This window comes from Astatotilapia calliptera, chromosome 11, assembly GCF_900246225.1.
Source record: "Astatotilapia calliptera chromosome 11, fAstCal1.2, whole genome shotgun sequence".
In the NCBI taxonomy this organism is placed as follows: domain Eukaryota; kingdom Metazoa; phylum Chordata; class Actinopteri; order Cichliformes; family Cichlidae; genus Astatotilapia; species Astatotilapia calliptera.
This window is the reverse complement of record NC_039312.1, coordinates 8,524,669-8,551,226: the sequence shown is the minus strand read 5'-3', so window position 1 is coordinate 8,551,226 and position 26,558 is coordinate 8,524,669. Positions and strand designations below refer to the sequence as shown.

Here is a 26,558-nt window from a genome sequence, read left to right as displayed (position 1 = left end):
GTACAAGGGTCACAGCTGTGGAAAAAAAATTACTACGTTGTTTTTGCCATTTGCCCCCAGCAAACAGCAAATGTATTTGAGCCTTTAGGCAGGTAAAGTAACTGACAGGAAGGGAAGCAGGAAAAAGGGTGCCATCAACAATCTGTGACGTACTGAGCATGAATGATAAGAAAATCTGGCACTAAACAAGTCCAACTGCCAGGTTTAGAATCTATGAGTAGACAGGTGAGAACAGGTGTGTGTGAGTGGGCGGGAAGGACAGGTGCCTGGGATTGGTACAGTCTGAGGACATCTAGTGGCTGCATGGAGATTTTACACAGCAAACAGCCACTAGATGGCTCAGCAACATCATCTTAAATCCAAACAGGATGAATAGCCTTAATTCAAAGACCAAGCACATGTCATTAACCAACCACAGTTCGTCGGTAAAAAGCTGCAGGAGTGTTTGCCCAGTTCCAATCCTGGATGCTATTACTGTTCAGCAGCTTTTGTCTCCTTTGCACAATTAAGCTTCAACAACCTGAGCCAGGTTTACTGTCTGTGTGCTGCTGTTGTTTGGATAAAGAGCTTGAAGTGCTCAAGACAGCATGCATTTAGCCATCAAACACATGTATAAAACCCTCTAGACTAAGCTTTCAACCCACTTGTGGAGGCTAAAGTGGTTTAATTAGCTAACTGCAGCTAATTAGATCCATCAGTAAGAGTGAGCAAAATCAATAGTCTCATTATGGAAATGGAAAGTCTGTTGTGGTAAACAACAGTAAACTGGTTTAGTATAATTAACCAATAAAAAGACCTGATTCAAAGGTAATACTGACTCTAGTATCGCTTAATGTTTGGGATGCATGCTATAAATCGTGGCAGCTGATTGGAAACGTTTCCAAAAACCACTTACTTTGTCTTACTGGCATGTTGAGACTGATTAGTTATTAATGGCTGCACCTCTGTTGTTGGCAGCAAAATCCAATTACTCCATAAACACAGTACTGGAGTATCTGTGTGATGTATGGTGTGTTTTCAGTACATAAATTATCTGTCACAGAGACAACTTCCACAGGACGGTTACGGGCCTCCCTCTGTGATGTGTCAGTAACCAAAATAATTCATCAGTGCTGCTTTCGACTGACGAGTATCAGCAGGATGGCAGCGTCGCACCACTGATGTGGTAATCTGCGATCATGCTTCGTCGCAGTAGGTTAAACGCCACCTGGGAGCGCCACATCCCAGCAGCACGTTTGAATTTGCATCACTATAATACTGTGTGAGAAATTCAAAGGTGCTCTCCTCTGTGTGTTATCCCAGGTAAGATGGACACAATGTAAAAAAAGGAAGTGAGAGGGCACGGCTTCTCCTTTCCACATGAAAGGTGAAGTGAAATATCACCGTGCTGTCTGACGGCAAAAGATATTGAGCATAAAAAAATAGTAGGTATATAGATGCCCCATTGAAATGTAGTAACCTGTGGAAAGAGGATAAAAGCTTCGATCACCTATTTGTTATTCAATCTGCTTCAGTCGTGCCTTGGAAAGAGCTGCTAAAGAAAAAGAACCAGTTTTTGAAAGGAAGCTTAATTCGATGGCACTCAGACTTGAGGGGACAAACAAAGCAAAGTCATAAAGATCATCGAGCCGTCTCCCATCCTCTTGCTGCTCGCTTGCCTCTTTTGCATCTCCAATTAAGACTCCCTCCTTTGCGCCATAGAGGCAATTTCCCCTCTATCTCATCTCCTCTCGTGTTATAATGGGCGACCGTGGCTCAGGGGGTTGGGAATCGCATCTGTAACCGGAAGGTCGCCGGTTCGATCCCTGGGCTCTCTGTCCTGGTCGTTGTGTCCTTGGGCAAGACACTTTACCCTACTTGCCTACTGGTGTTGGCCAGAGGGGCCGATGGCGCGATATGGCAGCCTCGCTTCTGTCAGTCTGCCCCAGGGCAGCTGTGGCTACAACTGTAGCTGCCTCCACCAGTGTATGAATGTGAGAGTGAATGAATAGTGGCATTGTAAAGCGCTTTGGGTGCCTTGAAAAGCGCTATATAAATCCAATTTATTATTATTATTATTATTTTAATTAAGACACGTTATACACGCAAGTGGAAAAAAAACATGTGCAAGAGTAGTTGCAGACAGACAAATATAATATTTTAAATTGTTCCAGTAAAAACAGTGAATGCAGTTTTTTTAAGCTTGTTTCATGTCTAGGCAGCAAAGTATTTTACATCAATTTTTTCCAAGTTCAGTGTGAAACCAACAAAAAGGTGATGTTAAAATGTCCTGCGACCTGACAAGGTAAGTGCTGTGTTTAAATTCAATCAAGGAACGGAGGTCAGCAGGCAATCTCTGCAGCAGAGCCTTGTAAATAAAAATAGAAAGCTGCTGCTTTAGATTTGCTCAGTCCAAATTTTTCATATATGATACAGTGGGGTGTAAGAAAGCCGTCTGTGATGAGTCGTCATCCACTGTGATACTGAGAAACAAGAGGCCTTTAAGGTGGCAACAGAAGCATGCATGTAAACAATGTCATCAGAATCAAGCGCAAACAAAATTGTGGATTGAACATTGAGAAACAAGATTTGTTTGCATATAAAAATCCAATTTTCATTTTTAATTTTCTTGACTTGCTCCCAACTCCAAGATCCAGGTGGATGAGTTATAGAAAAATTCACTCCACTTGGAATTTATATAGCAGGGGAAAATATCAAAAGAGGCCAAAACTGCATTGTATGATAATATACTTTTTGATTAGGTAAAGTTGGACATTTTAGCACGGGACTATGTGGGAACTAAATCTCTTTCACTCTGAATACCTACTTTACATTGTATCTCCCTTTGTATACAAATGTGAAGACTCATTCAATCTACTTTGCAATGCAGCAGAGCACTTACATTTACACGTAACATGAGAGGAAAAAACTTACAAAAACCATAGTTACAGTAGCAAAAATGGAAGATTTTCACAGAACAAAACAGAAGAGAATGTAAACACTTACAGTACCACAGAGAGACGCTGTGTAATGGTACATTACAGCAACAAAACAGTGCTGGGATTCAGCGGGCATACAGTCGCTCCTCACTGCTTAGGCCCAGATTCTGATCGACCTCACACCTAATGCTCTCCCTGGCACTCTTTTATATCTTAGAGCATACTGTTGTCTTCACCCTGCTTTACTTCACATGCACAAACACACATCCTTATTCCACTTCTTTAATGAGCACACTGTAAAATGTTTATTTGAGCATCATGCATGTATTAGAGCTGGGCGATAGAACGATAACGATATGCATCGCGATATAACTTTTACTCGATAGAGAAATTAAGCTATCGCGATAGACCTCGCCGCTCTTGTCCTCTTAAAAAAAAAAAAAAAAAAAAAGGTCAGCCAATCCAAATTAGGTAGCGCAGAGCCGAACCAATCACAGCCGCAGCGTCACGTCGCCTGACTTGTTACGTACAGCACAAGTGCCAAGCCGCACGTGTGTTTGTTTGGGAAGCAGCCAGCGGGTAATGGAGGAAATGAGTGTGCCGACTAGAAAAATCAACCGAGCGTGACCGAAGAGAAAACAGATGATGGTTCCAATGCCGGAGAGATTGTCGAACGGAAGAGCCATAGAAGTTCCGTAGTTTGAAGGTATTTCGGCTATTTCAAGTCTGACAAAAAACAGAGTAGCGTGCACTGTAAATTGTGCCGAAAGCAAGTCTGGAAATACAATGAACTGGTGCATGCGTCACACTGTGCGCCACGTTATTGTTTCGGTGAAATGAATTTCTACAATACTGTTAATTCTACTCTCTGCAGTGTTTAAATGCTTACATATACACACAGTTACTGTCCGTCCACACATACGACTCGGTTCTGCTTCTATGCCCCAGCTTTGTTTACTTTTTCCCACCGAGGCTTCTAGACTTCTGATTGGCCAACATTTCTGCACGGTTAGGAATCTAGCGCCACCTGCTGCTTTGGCATGTTCATAGCAGCGTTTTCCTTCATTTCTGCCTTTATGTGTGGACGGGATTATTTTTTAAAACGAAAACGGAAAATCTCAGTTTTCAAAAATACCCGTGTACGTGTGGACGTAGCCTCAGTCTCTGACTGGAAGCGCTAATTCGTCATTCGGCTTTTGTGAGACTAAAGTAACTGTTAAAACTGTTTGAAAAGCTCAGCTATACAACAAGGAGAGATTGAGAATTTCCTTTTAGTTCTCAGTTTATTTGATATTGACAAAAGTTAGTCAGTTTTGTCTGTTCTTCTGTAAAACAAACTAAGATTTATTTTTAGAATTAATATTTTGTTTCTAAGTGGAATTGACAATTTAGTCTGTTTCGTTTGTTCTATTTTGAAACTTAAACGCTTTAGCGGCTGCCTTTTGTGTAGTTTGCAATATTTGCCTTTATTTATCTGAAAAAGTCTCATGTTCCTTAAGTACATCTACCCTGTTGAACTTATTATGGGAAATAAATATTTAAATAAAAACAAGCTGCTGATTATTTCACATTTTACTTGTGAGCAACGGCACATTTAAATCTTACAAATATAGTTATTTGGCTTATATCGTGATAGATATCGTTATCGCCTGAAATGAAAAAAACATATCGTGATATGAAAAAATCTCATGTATTGAACATATTTTTGGAGAGCAAAATTACTCATCATAAACTTTGCCTCTTTAGGTCACAATGACATAAGTGACAGGATGTTTAAGACTCATACTGATATCGATATTGGATTTAAAACTCTGATATATCACTTGATAAATGAAAATAGTTTCCTGGTGCCCATATACTGGCTAAAAGCTAACAAAATCCGTCTCAGCTACTCTCTTACTCACGTGGGTTGCCACAGCAGCCAGCACTTTTCCTAAACAACAACCCTAATGGACTTGTGTCTCCTCTCAGCATCAAACCAAGGATCTTTAGTTTGTTAGTTGCATGTGTAAACCACTACACTACGGAGCCATTACAGGCAAACACCTAATATCAGCTTGCTGATATATTGGTTTGGGCTCTACCTGTTTTAGCAAAATGTTTTAGCAAAAACCTGAAGAAAAAAAAAAAGAGACTCCTTGCTCTGTTTCATAAAAACAAAACTGAAAGATTTGACATATTTTTTTTTGATAACTTTTACTGTCATTCAAGAAGGAAAGTGCCAAATCAAACATGCAGATCCACTGGAGAAAATAAGGAAGTGGCCAAAAAGTATCTACTCAAGCTAGCTGGGTTGGTTAGCAGCTACCCAGCTTTACCCTAATGATAATGGCCGAAAGGCTTAAAGCATTCTAAACAGCATCCTTATCTCATCTTTTTAATACAATCTGTTTAAAACTGAGATGAGGAGAAATTTTACAGCTTTATTGTCTATAGGACATTAGAGCATCTCTGTAGAGGTTTTGACCTAAGTGTTGATAAATACCACTGATATAAAGCTTGGGATGACATTTCTTGCTTTCAAGCCTCAATATGTAAGCAAACTGTGCATGCAGTATGAATCTGTTGTTCTTGAGGCAAGCATTTTCAAATATAAAATATAAACTGAATTTAATATAACGATCCATCTCAGCGGAAAACGCATCCAGTCGATATGGCCGCAACCACCATGAATCTACCGCAGCACACTCCATTAACCCAGAGGACTGGCCGGTCCTAAGATAAGTCAGCAAGTGCGAATCACAGGCAGACAGAAAATGGAAAATAAGGGTTTGGCGTCAAATGTCCCACAGACTGGAAGTGGCATAATGATGGATGCTCATAAGCCTGTCAAAAAACTCAACCTACCTGCCAGCAAAGCAGTCAGGGAGACCGTCGACCAGTCCAAGCAATTACAGATTCAGCTAGACTACAGCCTGCATCCACAGTATGTAAGAGAATCCCTCAGGGTTTTTATAGAGCGAAGGTGAGGATGTCAGCAGGCTCCAGTCAGGCAGGCCCCACAAACACTGGCTTCTGTGTCTTCTCACCTCATTCTAGTTTATTTTGAGAAGATTTGGAATTCTAGGATGTGCCATTTAAATGAAAGATAACCTGCAAGTATCATAATCGTTCAAGAGAAACATGAATCGGTATTATCTTTAAGATTTGATGAGTGGCGAAATAGGTGATTTTCTTCATCTGCAGGCGTATAGATAATGATGTACTTTTGGAAAACAGTAATATCTATCTCTGCAACATTCTCCCTCTTTGAATTTTTATGTATATTTACAGCATATTTTTTGTAATGATTTATTTTTTCTTTTATTTCCTCTTTTAAAAAGACAACAGTCCAACGGCTGGTTATTTGCTCCTCCGAAGATGCCAGAGCGAGAAGATGTGGTACAGATGTGACACTAGCATACATTTTTGGTTTATTCTGACTTTTTCTCTAAAGGTTAAACAACTCTGGAGCTTCCCGCAGTTTGTGCATCATCATGGAAATCATTTCTTCATCACCAGCCAGGAGAGTAAACGTAGCTTCCCTGAAAATACGTACATGGCACATACTTTCTTCCACAGTCCTGAGCCTAGTGCAGCATTTCAGATTTTTAAAACCGATATTAATAACAGAGACAACAAGCAAGGAGCCTCAAAAGAGTTTCTGATATCTAGCTGTAGTTTTGTGACACTATAATTGTAACTGGCAAAGATTAAAACACGAAGCTATTAAATAAAACAAAGAATATTTATTTTAAGAACTGACTCTGCACTTTATTCCCGAGAGGAATATGATGGGTGACAGCAGGGTGCTCCCAGAGAGCTTCGTATACTGTAAAACCTCATCACCATCGCTCATGTTTTTCCTCATTCCCAACCTCTCTTCTCCTGTATTGATCGACCCATTTCTTTCTGTCTCCACTCGTTGCAGATCATCAGCACACCGCCTCCTTCTCATATAAACTTATAATGTCATTGCTACGTTTCACGAAACCCAAGTCATGCCTCAGCGCTACACTTCTGGAGTGGACTAAAATGGACTAAAAAACAGCCATGCTAACCTTCTAACATGGGGAGACATGTTGAGAGATAGTTTCTGCAAAAATGTTGCAGGAAATCTTTAGAAATTACAGCTATTTTTATACAGAGTCCCTCATTTTCACAGTATAATGAAACTAACATAATTTTAAATATAAAGACTGCTGCTAATACTTGGAAGAAAAATCAAATCAAATCAAATCACTTTTATTGTCACATCACATGTGCAGGTACATTGGTACAGCACATGTGAGTGAAATTCTTGTGTGCGAGCTTCACAAGCAACAGAGTTGTGCAAAATACAATAATGTAAACAAGCAAAATACAAGAATGGCTACATCTGAAACTAATAAATATATGTACAATATATAATAGTATATGCATTTCAAAAAAACCTTGCAGTCAATAGCGCCTTAAGTCTAGAACCCGTGGACATCACTAAATGTCGTTTCCTTCCTTGAGATGCTCTGGCACACCTTTACTGCACCCAGCTTCATTTGCTGCTTGTTTGTGGGTCTTTCTGCATAAAGCTTAGATCTTCAGTAACTAGAAAGCATCCTCTGTTGGATTGAGATCAGGTGACTGACTTAGCCACTGAAGAATACCTCATTTCATTGCCTTGACAAACTCAATGGTTGCTTTTGCAGTATGCTCTGGCTCATTACCCATTTATAATGTGAAATGCAGTCTGATCGGTTTCACAGCATTTGGATGAATCTGAGCAGAGACTACAGCCCTGTACACGTCACAGTTTATCCTGCTGCTCCTACTAAAAGTGAAATCAAAAATAAAAACTACTGACCTGGTTACACTGTAAGCAATATGCCCATGTCATACGACTGCTTCCACAAGGTTTGACAGATGACCCAAAGACATTTTTCAGAACTGTGCAGGCTTGTTTAGATATTTTTTGACAAAGTCTAGTCTGGTCTTCTTTTTCTTGAGTGTAACTAGTGGTTTGCACTTTGTTCACCTCTGTACTCACATTGATGAAAGACTCACTTCCTTGTAAACCTTGACAAGATGAACCTAACTCTTTGAGAGTATTCTTGACATGGTTAGATGCCGTTGTTTTCATTTACCATGGAAATAATTCTGTGATCATGCACTTTAGTTGTCTTCTGTAGTCTTTCAGGCATTTTAGTATTGCTAAGCTAGTTATTGGCTCAGTGGGGGCGATCGTGGCTCAAGAGTTGGCAGTTCGTCTTGTAACCGGAAGGTGTGTCGTTGTGTCCTTGGGCAAGACACTTCACCTACTGGTGATGGCCAGAGGGGCCGATGGCGCGATATGGCAGCCTCGCTTCTGTCAGTCTGCCCCAGGGCAGCTGTGGCTACAACTGTAGCTTGCCTCCACCAGTGTGTGAATGTGAGAGTGACTGAATTGTGAAGTGCTTTGGGTGCCTAGAAAAGTGCTATATAGATGCAATCCATTATCATTATTAATGCATTCATTCTTTTCAAGTATGAACAACATTGTGATTTAGAAACTTCAGAAGTTATTGCGATCTCTGATAGATGTATTTTGGGTTTTCAGTCCAATGATGGCTTCCCTCACATGCATCAACACTGTATTTGGGCTTCATGTATAAAATTTCTGCAAGAAGCTATAAAATACAAATTCAACACTTTGAATCAACTTCATATATTAGACTACAATGGCACATATTATTCTGCCTAATTTTTCATAACACCGACAGGGAACCAGCCTGACCTGGCTGTGAAACTACTTGTTATTCAGTTGTCCAATTACTTTTGACCCTCAAAAAATAGGTGACAGTTTATAAAAAGTTGATGCAAAATTACTGTTAAACCCCTTAAATTAAAGCTAATAGTCTGCAGTTTAATTTCTATTGTTTGACTTCAAATTCACAAAAACTACAAATATGTGTCTTTGTCCAACAAATTGTTGACCTCACTGTATAAGCCTGAGAAAAAAAAAAAAAAACACGTTCTCCGACTCAGTCCTCTTTGCTTGGCTGAACATATCAAGCCACTTTTTTCCTCTAACACTTTTTTTTGGCAGAAGTGCCGTCTCACCCATGAGAGAAGACAAATCACCAGTCCACCAGAGGACCCAAGAGGAAAGTCACTCACACTCATATTCACACTCAAAAGCGCTTTGGACCTTCCAGTACAACAAACTTACGTGTCTTTGAACTGAGAAGACACGTGTAACAGTTGTGTGACTCAAACACATTGTGCCTAACTACTAATCGTGGACCATAGAGACTGCAGACAAATGAAATGGGGGGGTGTCTGTAAAAATGCATTGTGTTTTATTAAAGTGTTGGAAAAACAAAGTCAAGGAACACTGAAGTGGCTCTGGCGTATTGTTGTGGCCCAAATGCCAAACCTCTGGTCTAAAAGATACACCTACTGCTGTATTTTGATAGTGGTAGTGCAGACCGATGCACACTCTGCTATGGCTATTTGATTAGTTCGAGATCTGGAGACTGATGAAAACTGCTGCATCTGACTGAGACTGTTTTTATATTCTCTGGATCCTGGAAGAGATCACTACCATTATCACATAAGAAAGATAATCAATCAGGAAAAAGTCTCAATGGCAACAAGGTTCTTTTTTGGGAGAGAGCTTCTTTTTTGGGGGGGGGGTCAAGAGTTTGGCATTTTCACCTTTATAAAGGAAAAGCTAAAGTGGGAATTTAGAGATCAGAGGTCAGGGAAGAGTCAGGCCATTTCCTCGAGATTAACAGCTCTTCGTAAGGAAGTTATGAAGGATTTATTAGAAGCTGCCAATCCGCCACCATGCCTCAGAAGCGTTAAAATGGGAGTACTGCTTTAAGAACAGCACACTCCTAACTCTACAGGTGACTTCATCCTTTAAGCCAGATGTCAATGGTAATAAAGCTGAAGCCTGAATATTTGTAACCCCAGAGGTAACCCTTGTCATCACACACTGTATCCAGGGACACAGCGATGAATAATAGATGCAACCAAGGCACACCTCCTTTGATCATTACGACCAAAAACAACTGATATCAAGCAAAACTTCAAAAGAAAGAAGGACTTAAAAAAAAAAAAAAATCTGTTAAATATGACTAGCATGAACTGTTTCACATAAAGATTCAAGCTAAAGCACAGCTTAGGGGGTGGGCGGGTGTCACACTGGACACATATATAAAAGCACATGTAATGAATCACATACCTTGAGCAATAGCTATGGACTCGAACCTGTGCAGCTCTCTGAGCAGACAGGTGCGTTCAGACGGATGAAGGCTATAAATAAACTCCTTGGCTCCTCGGGGTGAGTTGAGGGGCTCCATCGGCTCCTTCAGGGGGTGTGTGCCCAGATGACACCGCTGCACCACCACGGAGAGCGGGGTCTCCGAGGCGAGCTGCACCGGGGATGCTAGGGCGGGCGTTTGGTGGGTTTTGAGCGCGGCTCCGGTCAGACCAGTCCCGGCTCTGAGAGAGAAGGCAGGCCGCAGGACTCTCCGCAAGCAGGGCAGCATCTCTGAGATGGGGAAGTAGAGCGAAGAGCCGGAAACCTGATGGAGCAGAGCAGGCGACACCAGGCCTGGTTATCACCACTTTAAACGCGCACTCACCTAAAACCACATGGCGTAAAGATTTATATAATTATTTATCTCCAGTGTGGAACAATCGCGTCAACAGCCATCGCACGATAACATCCTGTACCCTCCACAGACAGCCAGGCTTACTTAACAGGAGCAAGAACCGGCCTGGCAATGATCACCACACTGACCATGTCGACGAAAAAATATTGATTGGAGCGGATTGAACGCATTTTCTTGGAAACCCAAAGGTGAAAAAACAGATTTGCCAGTTTTCTAACTTGACTTATCGGACTCACCTCAGTCGATGCTCCGCTGTCCCGTCCAACAACCTCCACAGGAAACCTTGAAAACAGTGAGGTCGCTCCGGCTCATACGCGTTCCTCCTTTAAATCCGGTGAGATTTTGCGAAGCCCAAAACCTTTATAACTAGCTGGGTGTTTATACTAAATCGCATTTTTGCGAGCCTGGAGCCCTGTCGGTGTAACCTCTGGCTGACAGGATAATGTGTGAAGCGGATGGGAGGGCACTTAAGCGGCCAGCAGCCCTGGAAATATTTTCCAATGGCAGCGCCGCTTTCCTCCGTGCGTAGCCGTGACGGCACCGCCACACGCACGTACAGTCAGGACTACACTGACGGTATGAGATGATTTTATGCCACATCATCTCATAAATTATCTTTATTTGCTTTATTATTATTATTATTATCATCATTGTTAATATTTTTTAAAAATGTTGGTAACCTTTCAGAAGTCAGTGTTGTGCGTATTCTCGCGAGGATACATTCTTACTGTGATTTCGCGCATCATCTGTGGTGTTTATAGTGATAAAGGTCTGTGTTTGTCTCCTGGGTGTGTGCCCATCACTCCCTCTGCTGTTATGCACGTGGAGCATTTGAATTATTCAGCCAGATAAGACAAAACTACCACGACGAAACATGACATCATGTGGAAGTTATTCGTTTTAGAAGGAGAAGCCCGCACCTCAAGGAAAAGTAGTGTCTGTTTCTCATGCGGTTTCTTTTGCTTCCTTTTTTTTGACTGTTTAAATGAGTAGTCCACTGACTATTTTATTGATAAGTATTTCCAGGCCTCTAAGGATGGGTGAAGTAATAAAAAAAATCCAAGTCGAAGCCTTGAATCAGGTTTGGATGTTTAAACTTGGATAAGGGCGGCCCCTGGTGGCCAAAATCAGGGATAACATTTCTATATTATTAATTAGAAATAACTTCTCGTGTTTAGGCACATTTTAATTAGTGCTTTGTGATCCTGCAAAGGTTGGTATTGATCCGACAGCAAGTAAATACAGGATCAGTATTGCCGACACCAATACTTTCAGCCTATAAGTGTACCTTATATAGGGGAGAGCAGATTTATAAAATCATCATCAGTAAAACACTTTTAACTTTCCATAAAAACTAGTGAACAAAACAAATAAATCTTTTAACATTTCATGTTTTGTTTTTTTAAATTGGGCTTTTTGGACACCTGGGACGTACTTGTGCTGATCCTACCCACTAGTATCGATTCAATAGTAATACCTGCTTTGGTATCGATGCCATTTATTTTCGGATTGATCCACCCACCTAATTTTAATCAGTATGTGTTCATAAGGGCAGCACTGTGATTAGCACCGTTGCCTCACAGCAAGAAAGTTTGAATCCACCTTCTGGGTAGGGCCTTTCTGTGTGGAGTTTGCATGTTCTCAGTGGGTTCTCACTGCCATGCCTTCCTCCCACAGTTCACAGACATGCAGTTTGTCGGGGTAGGTTAACTGTTGACTCTGAATATTCTCTCACTCACTCACTCACTCACTCACTCACTCACGACATATTCGAGAAGACACAAAGCCAAAACAAAATTAATATTCTTTATTATATTGCTAAAGCTGTCATAACAACATTTTTACCTCCTAAACAAAATGCATTAAAGCCTGAACTCTACAGGGACAGACTGAGAGGTCAACTCTCTGTGGGGAAGGAAAACAGCTAAAAACTAAACTGGAAAACAGACTTAACTATACTTTAAAACTTTCACAAACTATAAACTTCTTATAGGATATACTGACATTTGGCAAATATAATATTTATATATATTTATGCTAGTAATTTAAATATGGGACTTACAGGTTAATGATACAAGTTTTAAATGAGTGGACGGAGGTTTGCAAGGCGCAATCTGTTTAGCAAACTCCACTTTCAGTTCAGTCTCCAGGGGGAAAAAATCATCACTTTAAACAATAATTTACAAAAAAAAAAAAAAAAAGAGAGTTGGGTTTTATCGTTCCCACTCAGATGAAAATGCGCCGTTTGGACTGAACTGAAGTGGGTGCAGCGCTGCACGAGACCTGGGCTCATAATACTGATGAGACTCAAAACCACACCTGCTTTTTCTTACAAAAAACAAAACTGTGCTTTCAAACCATCTTATCTGAATTCATGATGCAAAATATACAGATGTGTGAAATAAGGGACTGACAGCGGGACAGTCGTGAACATTTGACTGAAAACTTTAGACGGCACTGATCGAGGGAACAGCTCTGCCACTCTGATATTTTATAGTAAGTATAAAAATAGAGACGAGTTGAGGAGGAAGACATTTAAAGAATGAGAAATGAAATAAATTAAAATCGTGTGAGATCCTGGACTAACTAAATAATATTTACAATTTCAAACATCCTGTAGTAGCCATGGTCTCACAGTGCTTGAACTGAAATGCAAATCAAATACAGACCGAGTGACACTAACTAGCCTGTTTAGCCTCTGGTCTAAGGACGGGCCTAGTATCTCATCTTATATGATAGTTTTTATGCGATTTCCTTGTCGATAACATAATCATCTTTGTAAAAACAACCAAAAACAACAAAACAAACCTAATTTAAAGTGGCAGTTGTAAAAACGTGGTCTGAAGTCTGAAGGACAGAAACATCATGGCGTTAACAAAAATACCATTTAACTCTGAAATAATGCTTCAGGTTCAATAAAATGTTTAGTTCTCTCTCTCTTTTTAAACAGAGACAGTATATACTTTGAGATTTATTGCTGCCGCTGTGAGCAATCAAGGCCAAGCAGCTCAAACTGTGGTCAATAAATGACAAACAAAGGAAAGAGGTCGTATATTAACACGAGAACCTCTGACAAGGTTTAATCTGCCACCCATGAACGTGTAGAGATTGCAGATTAAATGAGTCACAAACTGAGGAGAAGTACACCCAATCCACTTGGAGGCAGTGCAGTATGATGATCCTTATGTCCCTGTTAAAAGATGTGGAACTGATTGATTTTGAACGATTGAACGAGCGATGCCGACACTCCCCGGTAACACAGACGTGCAAAATTATTTACAAACCGTGTCAATATGAACCCTTATAAAGAAGAACAGGACACAACTTTAGTCTCTCTTAATGTCACAGCGTCAAACATGTTACACTTTAGTCACACTGTAGCCTCCTACGACTCCAAATGCAACGCAGTCATTTCCTTTGCTTTTGTTTGGTTTTCTTTAGGAGCTTCCTGTGCTCATGGTGTCTCTGAGTATCGATGCATACTGCATTTAAGTCTTTGAACTGTGACTGGAAGCTCAGCACCTATGAACAGCCATCAGGGCGTGCCTCCAAATAAGCACTGATGCAGGTCAGGAGTTGCCAAAAATGGAGCCATCAAAGGCCAGCCGCTGAAGCCGTTACTGTAATAGAGCACTTTAATATCGCTCTCTCGAGGGCGTGTCGTACCTGCAGAGGTTATTGCCAAGTCATCAACAGTAAGAATGCTGATCCCACCGCAACAGTACAGTGCACTCCCAAAACACTGAGTCTGTGTACACATAATATACAGTACTTTTTTTTCCCCCACTCAGAGGAGACGTAAGTATTGTGTGAATGTGTGAAAATAATGAGTGATCAGTGTGGTGCTACTTATTAACAAAAACATGCTGTTTTATGCTGCTCTTTTACATCTGTGGGCCTGGAATTACAGCTTATACAAGGATTAGCACAAATGGCCTCATCCAGAGTGAGTTATTAACCTGGCTTTATATCATTTCTGAGGCAACGTAAGCCCAATAAGACAACTGCTATTGTCTTTTCTTTGAGTGATTGTAAATGGGGGCTGTAGCAGGAGGTTCTCACAGGTAACGAAAGCCAGCAGATACCACTGATATTGCAATGTGTTACAAGAAGCCTTTTAAGTTTACACATTGCACTTCTTATTTGCAACGTTCCTTTTTCCTAAAGCTTCTGACCTAATTTACAAATGAGGTCACACGTCTCCTGCGACCTTTGCCGAATCACGCGATGCGTGGTGCAGAGCGATCGTTGGTGAAGGTTCTCTTGAGCTTGACCCCTTTGCGGATGGCCATCAGCATGTCTCCTTCTTCTTGCTCTCCTGAATCATCTCCTCCTCCCTCCTGTCTCATCTCACTCTGAAGGTGCTGCTGGCTCACATAGTTGGGTAGATTGGGAGGGTTGGTTGTGGCCTGACCGCTCCAGGACGCCATGGGTAGCGTGCCGGGATCCTCCTCTCCTGTAAATGTTGGAGAACTGGGGGATTCTTCTCTGCCTACCATCTCCTCGCCTCTGTTCCCATTAACAGCTCCTGGCATATCAGGCACCGTGGGGATCTTTACAGGAACGACAGGAGTGCGAATGGGAATGGGGCCTGTACCTGTAACGGAGCCCGAACGGCGTCCAGAAGGTTTAGATGAAGGCGTGCGGCGGATTGTGGCAACTCCAGGGGTCACAATAACTGGACCGTGGCCTGTAGAAATGCGAAGAGAGGCATTTTGGGAACTGATGGTCACGATATTTTATCACCAACATTAAGAAAGTGGCCAAAACAGTTACCTGTAGGCGTAGGAGGATACTGTGCAGTAGGAGTAGATGCATAAGCGCCTGTGTGGATTGGTGTGGGGGGATAAGGCCCCGTGTGGTAGGCCCCCGGGCCAGGATAAGGTACCTGACTGCTGGGTAGCCCCGCTGTGGAGGCTGGGCGTTTGGCCTGGAACATACGTCTGTAGGACTGAGTGATATCACTATTTCTGGGGATGGTGGAGGACTTATCAAAGTCAGACTGCTGCTGCTCAGACTCTGGGTCTCCAGCCATTGAGAAGTAGTCGTAGTCTGATACTGGAATGAAACAAAGAAATAAGCAGTGTATGCACCCAGCCACGTGACGTATGATATGATGCTAGCAAGTTAAAAAGAAGCAGAGAACTGGTGAGTGTGCTACCTTGTGACGGTATAGTATCCTCAGAGCAGCAGGGTGTGTTGGTCTGTGTGCTGTAGCCACTGGAGCACTGGATAGAGTCTCTACTGGACCTCTGGGTGTCCAGTTCCAGACCTCTGGATAAGGCCAGAGCCAGATCATCCTGGGCCTCGATATCCCCGGCCTGGAGAAAAACAGATGCAATCAACCAACAAAAAGAAAGAAAAAACAAAACATTTAGTAACAATCTGAATGTTTGCCTGGAACCAGTCAGGTACAATTCATTAAAGTCATTAAAGTCATTAAATGCAACCCATTAAAGTCATTAAATGGGGACATTAGTGGTGGGAGGCTATTCATATCATCGAAATTCCAGGACAAAAACATTGGCCTGCAAGTAGTTTAACGTGGGTTCACCTGAAAGTCAAGTATCACAGTTGGCAATACACAGACTGATCTCCGTTTACAGACTTCATGAGTTAGTAGCAGTAAGATAGAAATGAATCACAGAGGAATTTTTATTTGACTAGCAAATGACCACAGCTTTTAAGCATTAGGGAGGGATCTAAGCAGAAACCATGTGGTGCTTCTTGGCATAAAAAGCCATGAAAAATTGAGAAGAAGTTAATTGAAGTTAATCAACAATTTATGGAGAGCATTCATGTAAAGTAGACCAGTAAATTTCTCACCAGTTGCTATTATTAACAGTATATTTGTCCAACACAAGAAGAGATAAAAAACAGGCTAAACAGTAAGAAGTGCAAATGAGATTCCTTAATTAGGAAAAACGTGTTACAGAGAGACCAAAAACCCAAAAGAACATTTGGCTGAATCCTCACTGGCGAACTAACAGCATGCTTGTTTAATCAGTTAACAAAAAGAGGGAGACAGCGACAAAAAACTGACCCTGACAGCCGCAGGTGTGTTCCTGTTCTTGTCTTGCACTAATGCTGATTGGCTTGGTGTTTGCAATGCAGCTGGAGCTGCGGTCTGGGCAGAGGGCGGGCTATTATCACAGTTCATACTCCCATTACTGTCCACCACAGCTGGACTCTCCTTGTCTTTCTTTCTCCGTAACGTGTTGACCATAGGCTGGTCATAAGGCCCAGGCTTCGCCCAGTCCTGTTAAAAAACGAGATGCAGATGTCAGTGTTTGTTGTTCATACTACATTTTTGGACTCAACTAAAGTAGGTAAACAACATAAAGAAAACCCAAATAATTCACTGAATGTGTGTTCAAACTGTAGACAAGGAGGACGGAAATATGTCGATCGTCAACTCAGAGGAGATGGACAAACCTTCCAGCTGGGGACTCGTGATGAAGGCATCATGGGGGAACCCAATGTGCAGTAGGGAGGGTAGTCTGGCAGCAAGGCTGATGCAGGACGTGACCATGAACGAGTGGGGCAGGAGGTGGAGGTTGAGGAGGAGGGAGGGAAGAAGGGGAAGGCAGTGTTTGACACTGAGCCCAAACTGCCCCCGTTGCTATGCAGGTAGGGGGAACTGGCTGGGCTGTAGTGGTCGAAACCATTGGACAACTGTTTGCGTGCATGCCGATCAGGAGGAGGGATGAGAACAGAAAGAAGACAAGCAAACAAATGTGTAATGGGATAAATCGTTTAAATGATAAAACAGTGGAAAATAAAAACAAAACATAACTGAGGATAACTCAAGTACAGGAAACACAAAAAATATACTAATCAAATCAACACAGAAGAAAGGAACTGCTCACGGATGCTGAAATGAATGAAAACTGGAGATGCACATACAGCATACAGAGTATCTTTGCATTACACTGAATCGATGGCATACACACCCGGGTTTAGAGTTTAGTATGAGGAAAGCATGTTGCGTGTGTAAAGCTTATAAGATTCATTGTGGATGAGTGTTTATCACCTTGTCAGTAGAGGGCTGAGGTGCAGTAGTATCTGCTAGTGAAGAAGGGGTGCTGCAGTCACTATGCAGCAGCCCTGTCTCTGACATCTCAGAGGGGCTGGAAGTGGGACAAGCCTGGGACAGCGAGGGCAGCGGCAAACAGGCAGTGACACGAGACCAGAAGGAGAGAGGAGCGGTAAAAGGAGGAGGGAGACATCACAGACGGACGTGTAAAAGGAAAGAATCAAAAGATAGACATGTCAGCAGGTAGCGAGATAGAAGCAGTTTGTTAAGAAAGCAGAGGCAACTTTTTCACTGTTCTCAGCAGTTAGTGCAGTGCACAGCCGAATGACTGCAGAAGAGGTGCACTGGGAGTCAAACCAGCATTAAATGTATGGACATCAGCAGTGCGAGGGTGAGTGCTGGAGGCTGGAAACACAAAGTTCCTTGTGATGTGTAAAGTGCGAGCTGTGAGGCCGTTCTCTTTCAGCTACTGTAACTACACCAAGAAAGAGGCAACGAGGAGGCCGATTCCCAGGACTGTACTGTAAATGGGTCAGAGTTAGACTTGCCAAACCACATTCAGTGCATCATAAAAACTTGGAGCCTAACTCTACCAATGTGTTCTGGACAGGGGAACTCTGGTTGCTGGCATGCCAAGACAACATCAACTAGTGCAGCTGCTCTCAGTGCTGATCTCCAACCGCGGAGCCCGCACAGACGATCCCTTGGACTACCTCGCAGACGATTAGATAAAAGTGACAGACTCAGACCTGCTGATAGAGACATGCTCTTAGCGACTGTAAAACATAATGTTGATGCTCTAACATGCAATTTTGCTGTAATTCATTTAATGAAAATACAATACACACCGCAGTCTGTCACAGCGGTTGACTTTTTAATAGCAGGATGGGCCTGACCCGTTTTGCCCTGGGCTAGAATGGAGGCAGACTAATTTCCTTCATATTTATGCTATAATAATAGCAGTGAAATGACTTCACCATGATCACACACACTAACTGCTGCCAGCTAACTGTCTCTCATCGTCTTGAGAGAGTTGGATCCAAAATTATGGTGAAGTGTGGGTATCTGAGGCCTCTTTCTTACCTTTTTTTCAGCTGGCAGTGGCGAGGACGACTTGGATAATGTGTACTGGTCTTGTGATGAAGAAATGAAGCCCGAGTCGTGGGAGGAGATGCTAGGAAGCCGAGCTGGGGTCTGCTGGGGTAGCGTGGAGCTGCGGTATCGATGGCGAGGGTGATGGTGGTGGAAGAGGTGGTGTGAGGAAGAGGAGGAAGAAGAGGAGGAAGGAGAATGAGAGTGAGAGCCACTGGATCCCCTGGAGTCACTACTGTTAACGCTGTTCAGACTACTGTGAAAGGGGAAGGAGCAAGCGATGAGGGTAAAGAGAATCAAGTGCACCCAAAGGCAGATTGGGTTGAAGTAGGGGGGATGATTGGGTAAGGAGGAGATAAAAGGAGTAGACATAAAGGCAAAGGTTTGGGGGTGGGGGAATGGAAAAGACATGGTGGGAAACAATTAAAACACCACACCAAGATGCAGCAGGCAGTGAATTAGGCCAATCTCCTCAAAAACAACAACACAAACCAACTCAAGGCGACTGAAATCATAAATGGCAATAATTGCAGGCAGGATTTGTGCAAGCTTTTTGAAAATATTCACAGGAAAAAATCATGAAAAACAAAAACAGCATAAACAGTGGGTCTTAATTACTCCGTGACTTCTAAATTAAAAGATCTGTCCTACTATAAATGCAGCGTGAAGCAAATTATGACAATAAAACAACTATATGCAAATCAAATCTATAACCAGCTCAAGCTGCTAGTGCTGTACTATGATGCAGCATCTGATAAAATGTGTATGCATTAACCAAGTCGCCAAAATCTCAGATGAAAATGATATATTTGCAAAAGCCTTAAGAAACAGGAGGAAAAGCAGCAATTTTTGTTTTTGGCCTCAAAGTCTTGCATTGTTACCATATAGCAGTCAATCATAATCTAACATGTAATTTAAAGTTTTGGTCCAATCATCACACCCACAACCCTGAAATAGATTTTAGCACATTTAAAAAAAAAAGACGTAAAGCAATACACAACCCAGACATTAGACTTATTTCCTTAAACCAGAACAGCTCTGGAAAACGAATCATTGGAAGATACACAAAAGCAGTGAGGACAGAGTAAAGAAGACAAGATCTGAACAGCTAAAAATCATTAGCTGCTTCCTTTTGTCAATTCTCCTTCATCTTTCTTAACACTTTTCACCAAATACAGTTATACCAAAACATATCTTTAGTATATCTTCTGCAAAGTATTGCAGATAATTTTGGCCACTAGGTGGCAGACAAAGTTTATGCAAAGCCAGTAAATCATTTACTCCTACTTTAAAATCTCTTTAAATTGATATCAGCTGTCTTCCAAGCAGATTCACAAGCACTGATATGGTTAAAATGACAGTTTTGCATATTTTAGTAGATCTTGCAAAGTATATGCGGGACACTGTTATAAAACTGTGGAATTCTAACTTGACGAAACACTGTAACGCAGTTCCATTTCTCTTATCACTTTAGGGAAACTGGTGAAAAAAACGGCATAATTAAATTTTACTTTAATTTAATTTTAAGTAAAGTGAATTTCAAAAGTTTTTATGGGTGTAGATTCATGTGTGCTTATAAAACTATGCCCCTCTTTCACTTATTTGAGCCTACCTGCACATGCTAGACTTCCTGGACATGGTGGTGCTGGGGGATGAGGGCGGAGTTTGATATGACCAACCATAGTCTGAGCCCTTCAAGTCCAAGATCACCTGAAATGGACAAAATTATTAGCTGTTTGTTTTCAGAGTTGAGAAAAAAAGGTAGTAAACAGAATAAAAAAAAAAAAAAAAAAAAAAAAGCACAAAAATATGACGCACATAATGAGTACTTTATCTTTTTAATGTTTTTCCTCACCTGTTCACTCGCAGGGGGAAGCTTGTGTGGGTCTGAGGTCAAGGCTTTGAGGTCCTCAGAGATGGTCTGGAGATGGGTAACCTCTCCCAACATAGAAATCTCCTCATCCTACAAGGACAGGACATGTAGACAAGATGATTACGCCTAATCAGGTTACACACCAGTAAAAAGAGTCATTACATTTCAGTGTTTAAAGTAAAAAAAAAAAAGCTTACAGTTCAGTGTGTTAAAGAAAAAGAAAGTTAAACGTTTTCTATCCAGCGTGTGGGATGTAAAAAGCATAGAGCCTGTGGAGTTAATACATTTTTCTGTTGCTCTCTCTGAGTGGTTACCCAAGGCCCATTTCTCTTTCCTCTCCCCCGCTGCACTCACCACTATAGGCCGCAGCATGGCTACAAAACAGCAAAATCTCTGTCTCTCCTCTATAAGAGCCTTCCTCAGGGCCTGCTTCTCCGTCTCTTCCAGCAGAATGTATTTGTCACTGACATCCTGCATGGCGCTGTCCAGCTGTGGCTGGATATCACCACGACCTTGGAGGGGAAGAAAAAAGAAAAACAGGGGAAAAAGAGGAATCTACGTCAATAGAGGAATATAAAAATGAGATCAGATATGTGATCAAATTGACAGGTTAAGTATGAAAACAATACTTTTCACCTTTGTAATTCCTTCACAGCACAGATATTAAACAGAATAGTTACCCTAGTGTGAGACGCATGAATAATCACTACTACTCTTTGGTGTTAGCTTGGTACTAGCAACTTGTACAGCTCTGCATGTTGTTTATTGAGGTGAACATTGCTGTTGTAAAAGCTACTGTTTGAATTTCTTAACTACTCCACACTGCTCCTTGTAAAGAGCCACTCTTGTCCCTGGAGCTTCCCATCTTTTCCTCAGAAGTGGAAAAACAAGTTATCAACCTTAGGCTAAGCTTTCGCACATCTTGGAAAGCTTCCCATATGTTATGATAAGATAGATGGAAGCGAGTGCCATTTTGACTATCTTTCCACTACCGTTTGTCGATTCCTATGAATTCCTGGAATGTGTTAAGAGAGAGAGAGAGAGAGAGAGACACTGTGTGCATCAGCTTTCATAATCACAAGAGTCCGGGGTATTGACACAACCATCTGGTCCTTGTGCTGCGTTTTAATATGCATGTATAAATCCAGGAATGTCTGAGGACTTTTGCAGTCCCAAAGGTTATAGTGTCATTCAGCACTTTCTGATTCTGTGTTTAGAAATTGCATTTAGGTGTATGATTTTAAGAGAGGATACCCTGAAGTCAAATCAAATCCTCCTGAATTCCCTGAGGCAGCAGGAAAGCTGACGACTACCCGACACTGTGCTTCAAAGGCACTTAAATTACACTTACACGCAAACATATACACACACGCACAGAGTTTTAACTTTGATAATCAAGGTTAAGCATACACTTGCAAACTGAACAAGGTCTGTGGTCTCTTTCTACTCTTGTGTCTGGGCAAAGATCTTTTGTTGACGTTTCATGTGAGGCCCTTTATCATGCAAATAGATACCAGAGGGAACACAGAGATGGAGTTACGCAGGTAAATCATCCTCATCTCAAATGTAAAACACACTGTAAGCATGCGCATGTCATCCTGAGGACAAACAAGCTTGTTCCTCGTGGACGTGTCCGTGTGTGGTCTATGCATTTTTAACAGGATAAAGCAGCAGGAAGATACATTTTTATAATTAACAGTGACTTGCAGAACACACACAAATACCAGCACATGAACACTACAAATCTAAATATCGCGGGGCAGTCTGGGTCTGTAATGACTGCGTACAAAAAACAAGAGACGAGACAAAAGAAGCTTCAATGTGAAGGGAATCCATTTACCAAGTTTAGCGGGTGAGTTTGACACTGGACTCTGAGGAATGTGAGCTGTGTGTGTCTTTATGGCAGCTAAAAAGTAAATTGACTGTAAAAGCTGGACTGGAAAGTCCAGATTGAAGTATACATTTTCAGTTTCATATAGATCCAAATGCAACTTCTGAGGCAACCCAGGGTACAATTATAACATGCAAGGGTTTGTGGAGAGCTGGCTACGTGAGCAAACTTTAGAGGGCTAAGACAGACCTCACTCATTATTCTGGTTTCCATTGCAGGACTGAACTCATTATAGGGAAAATCGTATCCCTCCTTTAAGGCAAAAGACCAGGAGGGATGTAATCAGTGCCGTGTGTCTGTCACTTAGGTATAAGATGCAAAAACTACAAAACCAAATTTCATGAATTGTAGTGGAGTGATGGAGCGCAGGCACAGGAAGACCCCCTTACAGTCTGGTATGAATCCAAACAGCTATTTGAAAACAATGTCGAGCACTCTTAAATAAAAGTTTGAGTTTGAACAATATTTGAATCTAAAAAATTTAAACTCTAATGGGAAAAATTCCTTTACATGCCATGATCGCAAAAGATGCTCTGAGCGAATGTACGCTCTCTTATTAATACTCATTTATATGCAGTATGTCAGACAAAGTTAAAAAATGTTCTTATCATATTGTATCAATGTTTTCCTTCACTCGGTTTTGGGACTAAGTCCACGCTAGGTCTCAGTTGGCCTCGGCGTAGAAGAATAGCATTTCAACCCCCAAAGCCTGTGGTGTCTCCTCAGCACGCTGAATTCTGGTTTTCTTTACTTTAAGCATTGGCAGACGGTTTTCTCAACAAAACCGATGTGGTTTTGGAAAGACGCTACTGTAAGTTGACGTACTTTGTCTGAAACAGATGGAAAGCCAAATATTTTCTTTGTTGCTGTTTTTTAGAGCTCGTGAGTAGCTCGAGTAGTGCTTCTAATTCTAAGTTGTAAAAGTTGCAATGTACTAATTGGTTTATGAGTTTAGCCTCTTTAAAGTCAAGTATGAGGGAAACATGCTTATTTACTGACTAAACCCCCAAACAGGTACTTGTTAATAACCTGCTTATAATATTCAACCAGAGGCCATATCTGTTACTTAATAACATCAGAGACTTAATAAAGATACTACAATTGACATAAATGACCTAAACACTCACACACAGGGACTCAAGTGTATGGACACAACACCGGAGCACACGGCCATGAAATGACAGTTGTGGTAAGAAGAGGTGGTGTTAGTGTTGGTTACACATTGGGTTTGTCTGCATTCCTAGTCTCTGAGCAGCTATGTGGATGACAAGGTTTTGATAGCTACCTTCTATTTCCCTTCAACTGCAGAAGGTATAATAAAGATCTGTGGTCACTGACCGCACATTACAATCTACTTCACCACCATTTTTAATGTTCAATCAGACAATTGGTGCTGTAAGAGAAAAGGAGAGACGGTCAAATAATGTGACTGTACAGAATTCATAGGATATATGAACAAATAGCAATTGTAGCATTAGGTACACTGGTTATGTTTAAGTGCTTATTAATGCAAAAATCTATTCAGCCAATCACATGGCAGCAACTCAATGCGTTTAAGCATGAGGACATGGTTAAGATGACTTGCTGAAGTTCAAACGGAGCATCAGATTGGAGAAGAAAGGTGATTTAAGTGACTCTGACATGACATGATTGTTGGTGCCTGAAAGGCTGGTCTAGGTATTTCAGAAACAGAATTTGGGGTAAACAATATAAGCGTGGATCCATCTTGCCTAATATCAGCGGTTTAGACTGGTGGTGGTATAATGGTTAATGGTGTGGCACACTTTGGGCCTTTTTGTACAAACTGAGCATGAAACTGACTGTTCTTGCCGACCATGTCGATCCCTTTATGACCACAGTGTACCCATCTTCTGATGGCTGCTTCCAGCAGAGCACCTTAGGATTGTGGTGAAATGGGATGTTCTCATCATGGATGTGCAACCAACAAATGTGTGTGATGTTATCAAGTATGAACGCCATGAGGAATCAGAGGAATTGGCCAGTGTTCCTTTTATTAGCAAGGCTAGGTTGTGCAAATGACTGCAGAGAGCTTTTTTAGGTTAAAAGTAAACCTGAATCATCCTAAAGATTCAAGAATTCAGCTTTTTTCTTTTCAGTTGCTTTGAGTTGTTTGAATCAGGTGGTTGAAGTAGCCCCCATTCGATTCACATGTAGATACATTTGCACACCCAAATGAGATTAACTGCTTCAGCTTTCACGAGGGCAATGATTACATTAGGTTGCAGTCACAGGCTGTTTCTTAGAACGGCCAGGGTCCCAGGTCAGAAAAACACCCTCACAAGACACATATCAAACATCAGATATCGACCGACCAACACAAGCAGACAGATGGTGTCTTACATCTGATAGCAAATGGAGCAGTCTTCTTTCAGTGTAGCATATTAGAATCTACTAACCTACTGCTTTGCATTTTATTTAAAGATCTGTTTGTGCTGCTATGAGTCAGGTTTAAAGAAGCAAAGCTAGTTACGATTGTCTTTGCTCACATCAGTGTGGAAGTCTCCAAAATGCCTAAATAGAAGATGTCTATATACAAATAGCAATAAATTCGGAATTAGTGTGAAATATTAAAGGGTGGTTAGATTCAGCTGTTTATAAAAAACATCACTTTGGCTGTTTCTGTAGTTATGCTATGACAAACGACAAGTTAAACCGCCTATAAATGTGGTTAAAGTTAAGGTGATTATCAACACAGGCCCTCAAATCAGGAACTACAGACCATGAATATATAAACAAATAAAGAGAAGGTAAATGAAGCATCTACATAAAGTGGGAATCCTGGTTTCTCCACCCCTGAGGAAAAAACAACAACAACATGCCAGTATGTTGTGGCAACCATCGAGTGTAAACAAGAGTAGCCTCACCTGTAGAAAAAAAAATGAGCATGCAAATAATTGGAAGCATTTACACACATTAAAATTTGCATACAAAGATCCATGGTACCTATTGCACAAGACAACCAAGATGCTCGGTTAAGCACAATGGCGTGAGCAACAGTGTGGACAGTGTGTCTATTCTATAAGCTGACTTACCGAAATTATCAGCTGCAGTGCAGCGTAAGGTGAGGGATGGTATCAGAACCACATGGGGACAAGGAAAGGAAAAAGATCCAAGTCAAGTGAAGGAGCGCCAGCGCTAAACACTAATCATCACATGATTTTGGAGCATTGTGTGTGCGAATGGACCCTGTAGCATTTTAGGAACCTGAGAAAAAACTAAAACAGTACTTCAATGTGCTTCAATATGTTGTTTCCACTCAGAAATAGATTACATATACAGTAAGTTTTTATGTATATTTGAGTGAGGAATTATTGACTGGCCATGTCTTTGTTTCTTATGTTTAAGCGAACTTAAAGTCCTCTTAAAACATTATTTTGCTGGATATGTTTCACAGATTCAAATGTATATTCCTGAGTTAAATCTAGTGCTGAGCTGAGACTTTTTTTTGGCTTAAGTGTTTTGTACGAGTTATCCACTGATTTAAAAACGAACCCGCAATATCCCTACAGATACTGAAGGGATATCGGACCAACTCCTTTTTTGTGTATCGAATTTTTTTTCTAGGTAGATGAATGTGTCTGTAGAACCTGAGCCAAGAAAACGGCAGAGGGAAACGAGCCCTACCCTCCGAGGGAGTGTTTACCAAGTAAGGTAATGTTTAGCCTCAGTGAAGCTGCACAACTAAATCAGTGGGGACAAACGTCTACACACATCGCTGGTGTCTAATGAAAAACTCACATATATAGTTTGAGCATTTTCCTATTACAAGAAGATTTGTCAGCTTAAGACACGTAAAAGTTTGTCTTACATTTAAAATAATCAGGTTTTTAATTTAGTCCTGAATGTAAATTTACAGTAGATGGTTCTCTTAAATATTGTAACTATTGTAGCGGAGCCAAATATGTCTTGTCTGTTTTTCCTTCTACCCTCATGTGTCTTTATTTTTAATTGTTTTTTTAAACAAAGAAGACCCCCCCCCCTTTTTTAGCGTGAATTAGTTTATGTTGTGTCATGTGTAATCCATTTACTGTTACCAGCATTTAGCAGGTAAAATTATTGCAAAAGTTAATTAAAAAGTACCTTTTTTTGCTTTCTTTTGAAGTTTCAGCGT

General features: G+C 41.2%; 2 protein-coding genes across 7 annotated transcripts in view; both read right to left on the bottom strand.

Annotated features, from left to right (window-relative positions):
• LOC113031686 (transmembrane protein 65-like) overlaps nt 1–11,064 on the bottom strand; it is a 39,501-nt gene extending 28,437 nt beyond the window's left edge. Inside the window, exons 1-2 of the mRNA XM_026183984.1 lie at nt 10,771–11,064; nt 10,102–10,444 (exon numbers count right to left, since the gene is read on the bottom strand). Of these exons, the coding sequence (XP_026039769.1) occupies nt 10,102–10,408 (307 nt within the window). The 5' untranslated portion in view covers nt 10,409–10,444; nt 10,771–11,064. The remainder of the gene's footprint in view (nt 1–10,101; nt 10,445–10,770) is intronic.
• Nucleotides 11,065–12,714: 1,650 nt separating this feature from the next.
• LOC113032879 (metastasis suppressor protein 1-like) overlaps nt 12,715–26,558 on the bottom strand; it is a 55,840-nt gene continuing 41,996 nt past the window's right edge. Inside the window, exons 6-17 of one of the 6 annotated variants that reach the window (XM_026186038.1) lie at nt 26,528–26,558; nt 25,480–25,491; nt 20,890–21,047; nt 20,518–20,625; nt 20,275–20,372; nt 18,654–18,918; nt 17,568–17,681; nt 16,970–17,209; nt 16,578–16,793; nt 15,696–15,855; nt 15,311–15,592; nt 12,715–15,224 (exon numbers count right to left, since the gene is read on the bottom strand). The exon at nt 26,528–26,558 is cut by the window's right edge and continues 44 nt beyond it. In XM_026186038.1, the coding sequence (XP_026041823.1) occupies nt 14,755–15,224; nt 15,311–15,592; nt 15,696–15,855; nt 16,578–16,793; nt 16,970–17,209; nt 17,568–17,681; nt 18,654–18,918; nt 20,275–20,372; nt 20,518–20,625; nt 20,890–21,047; nt 25,480–25,491; nt 26,528–26,558 (2,154 nt within the window). In that variant the 3' untranslated portion in view covers nt 12,715–14,754. The remainder of the gene's footprint in view (nt 15,225–15,310; nt 15,593–15,695; nt 15,856–16,577; nt 16,794–16,969; nt 17,210–17,567; nt 17,682–18,653; nt 18,919–20,274; nt 20,373–20,517; nt 20,626–20,889; nt 21,048–25,479; nt 25,492–26,527) is intronic. The other 5 variants (XM_026186042.1, XM_026186044.1, XM_026186041.1 and 2 more) reach the window with 5 other exon arrangements.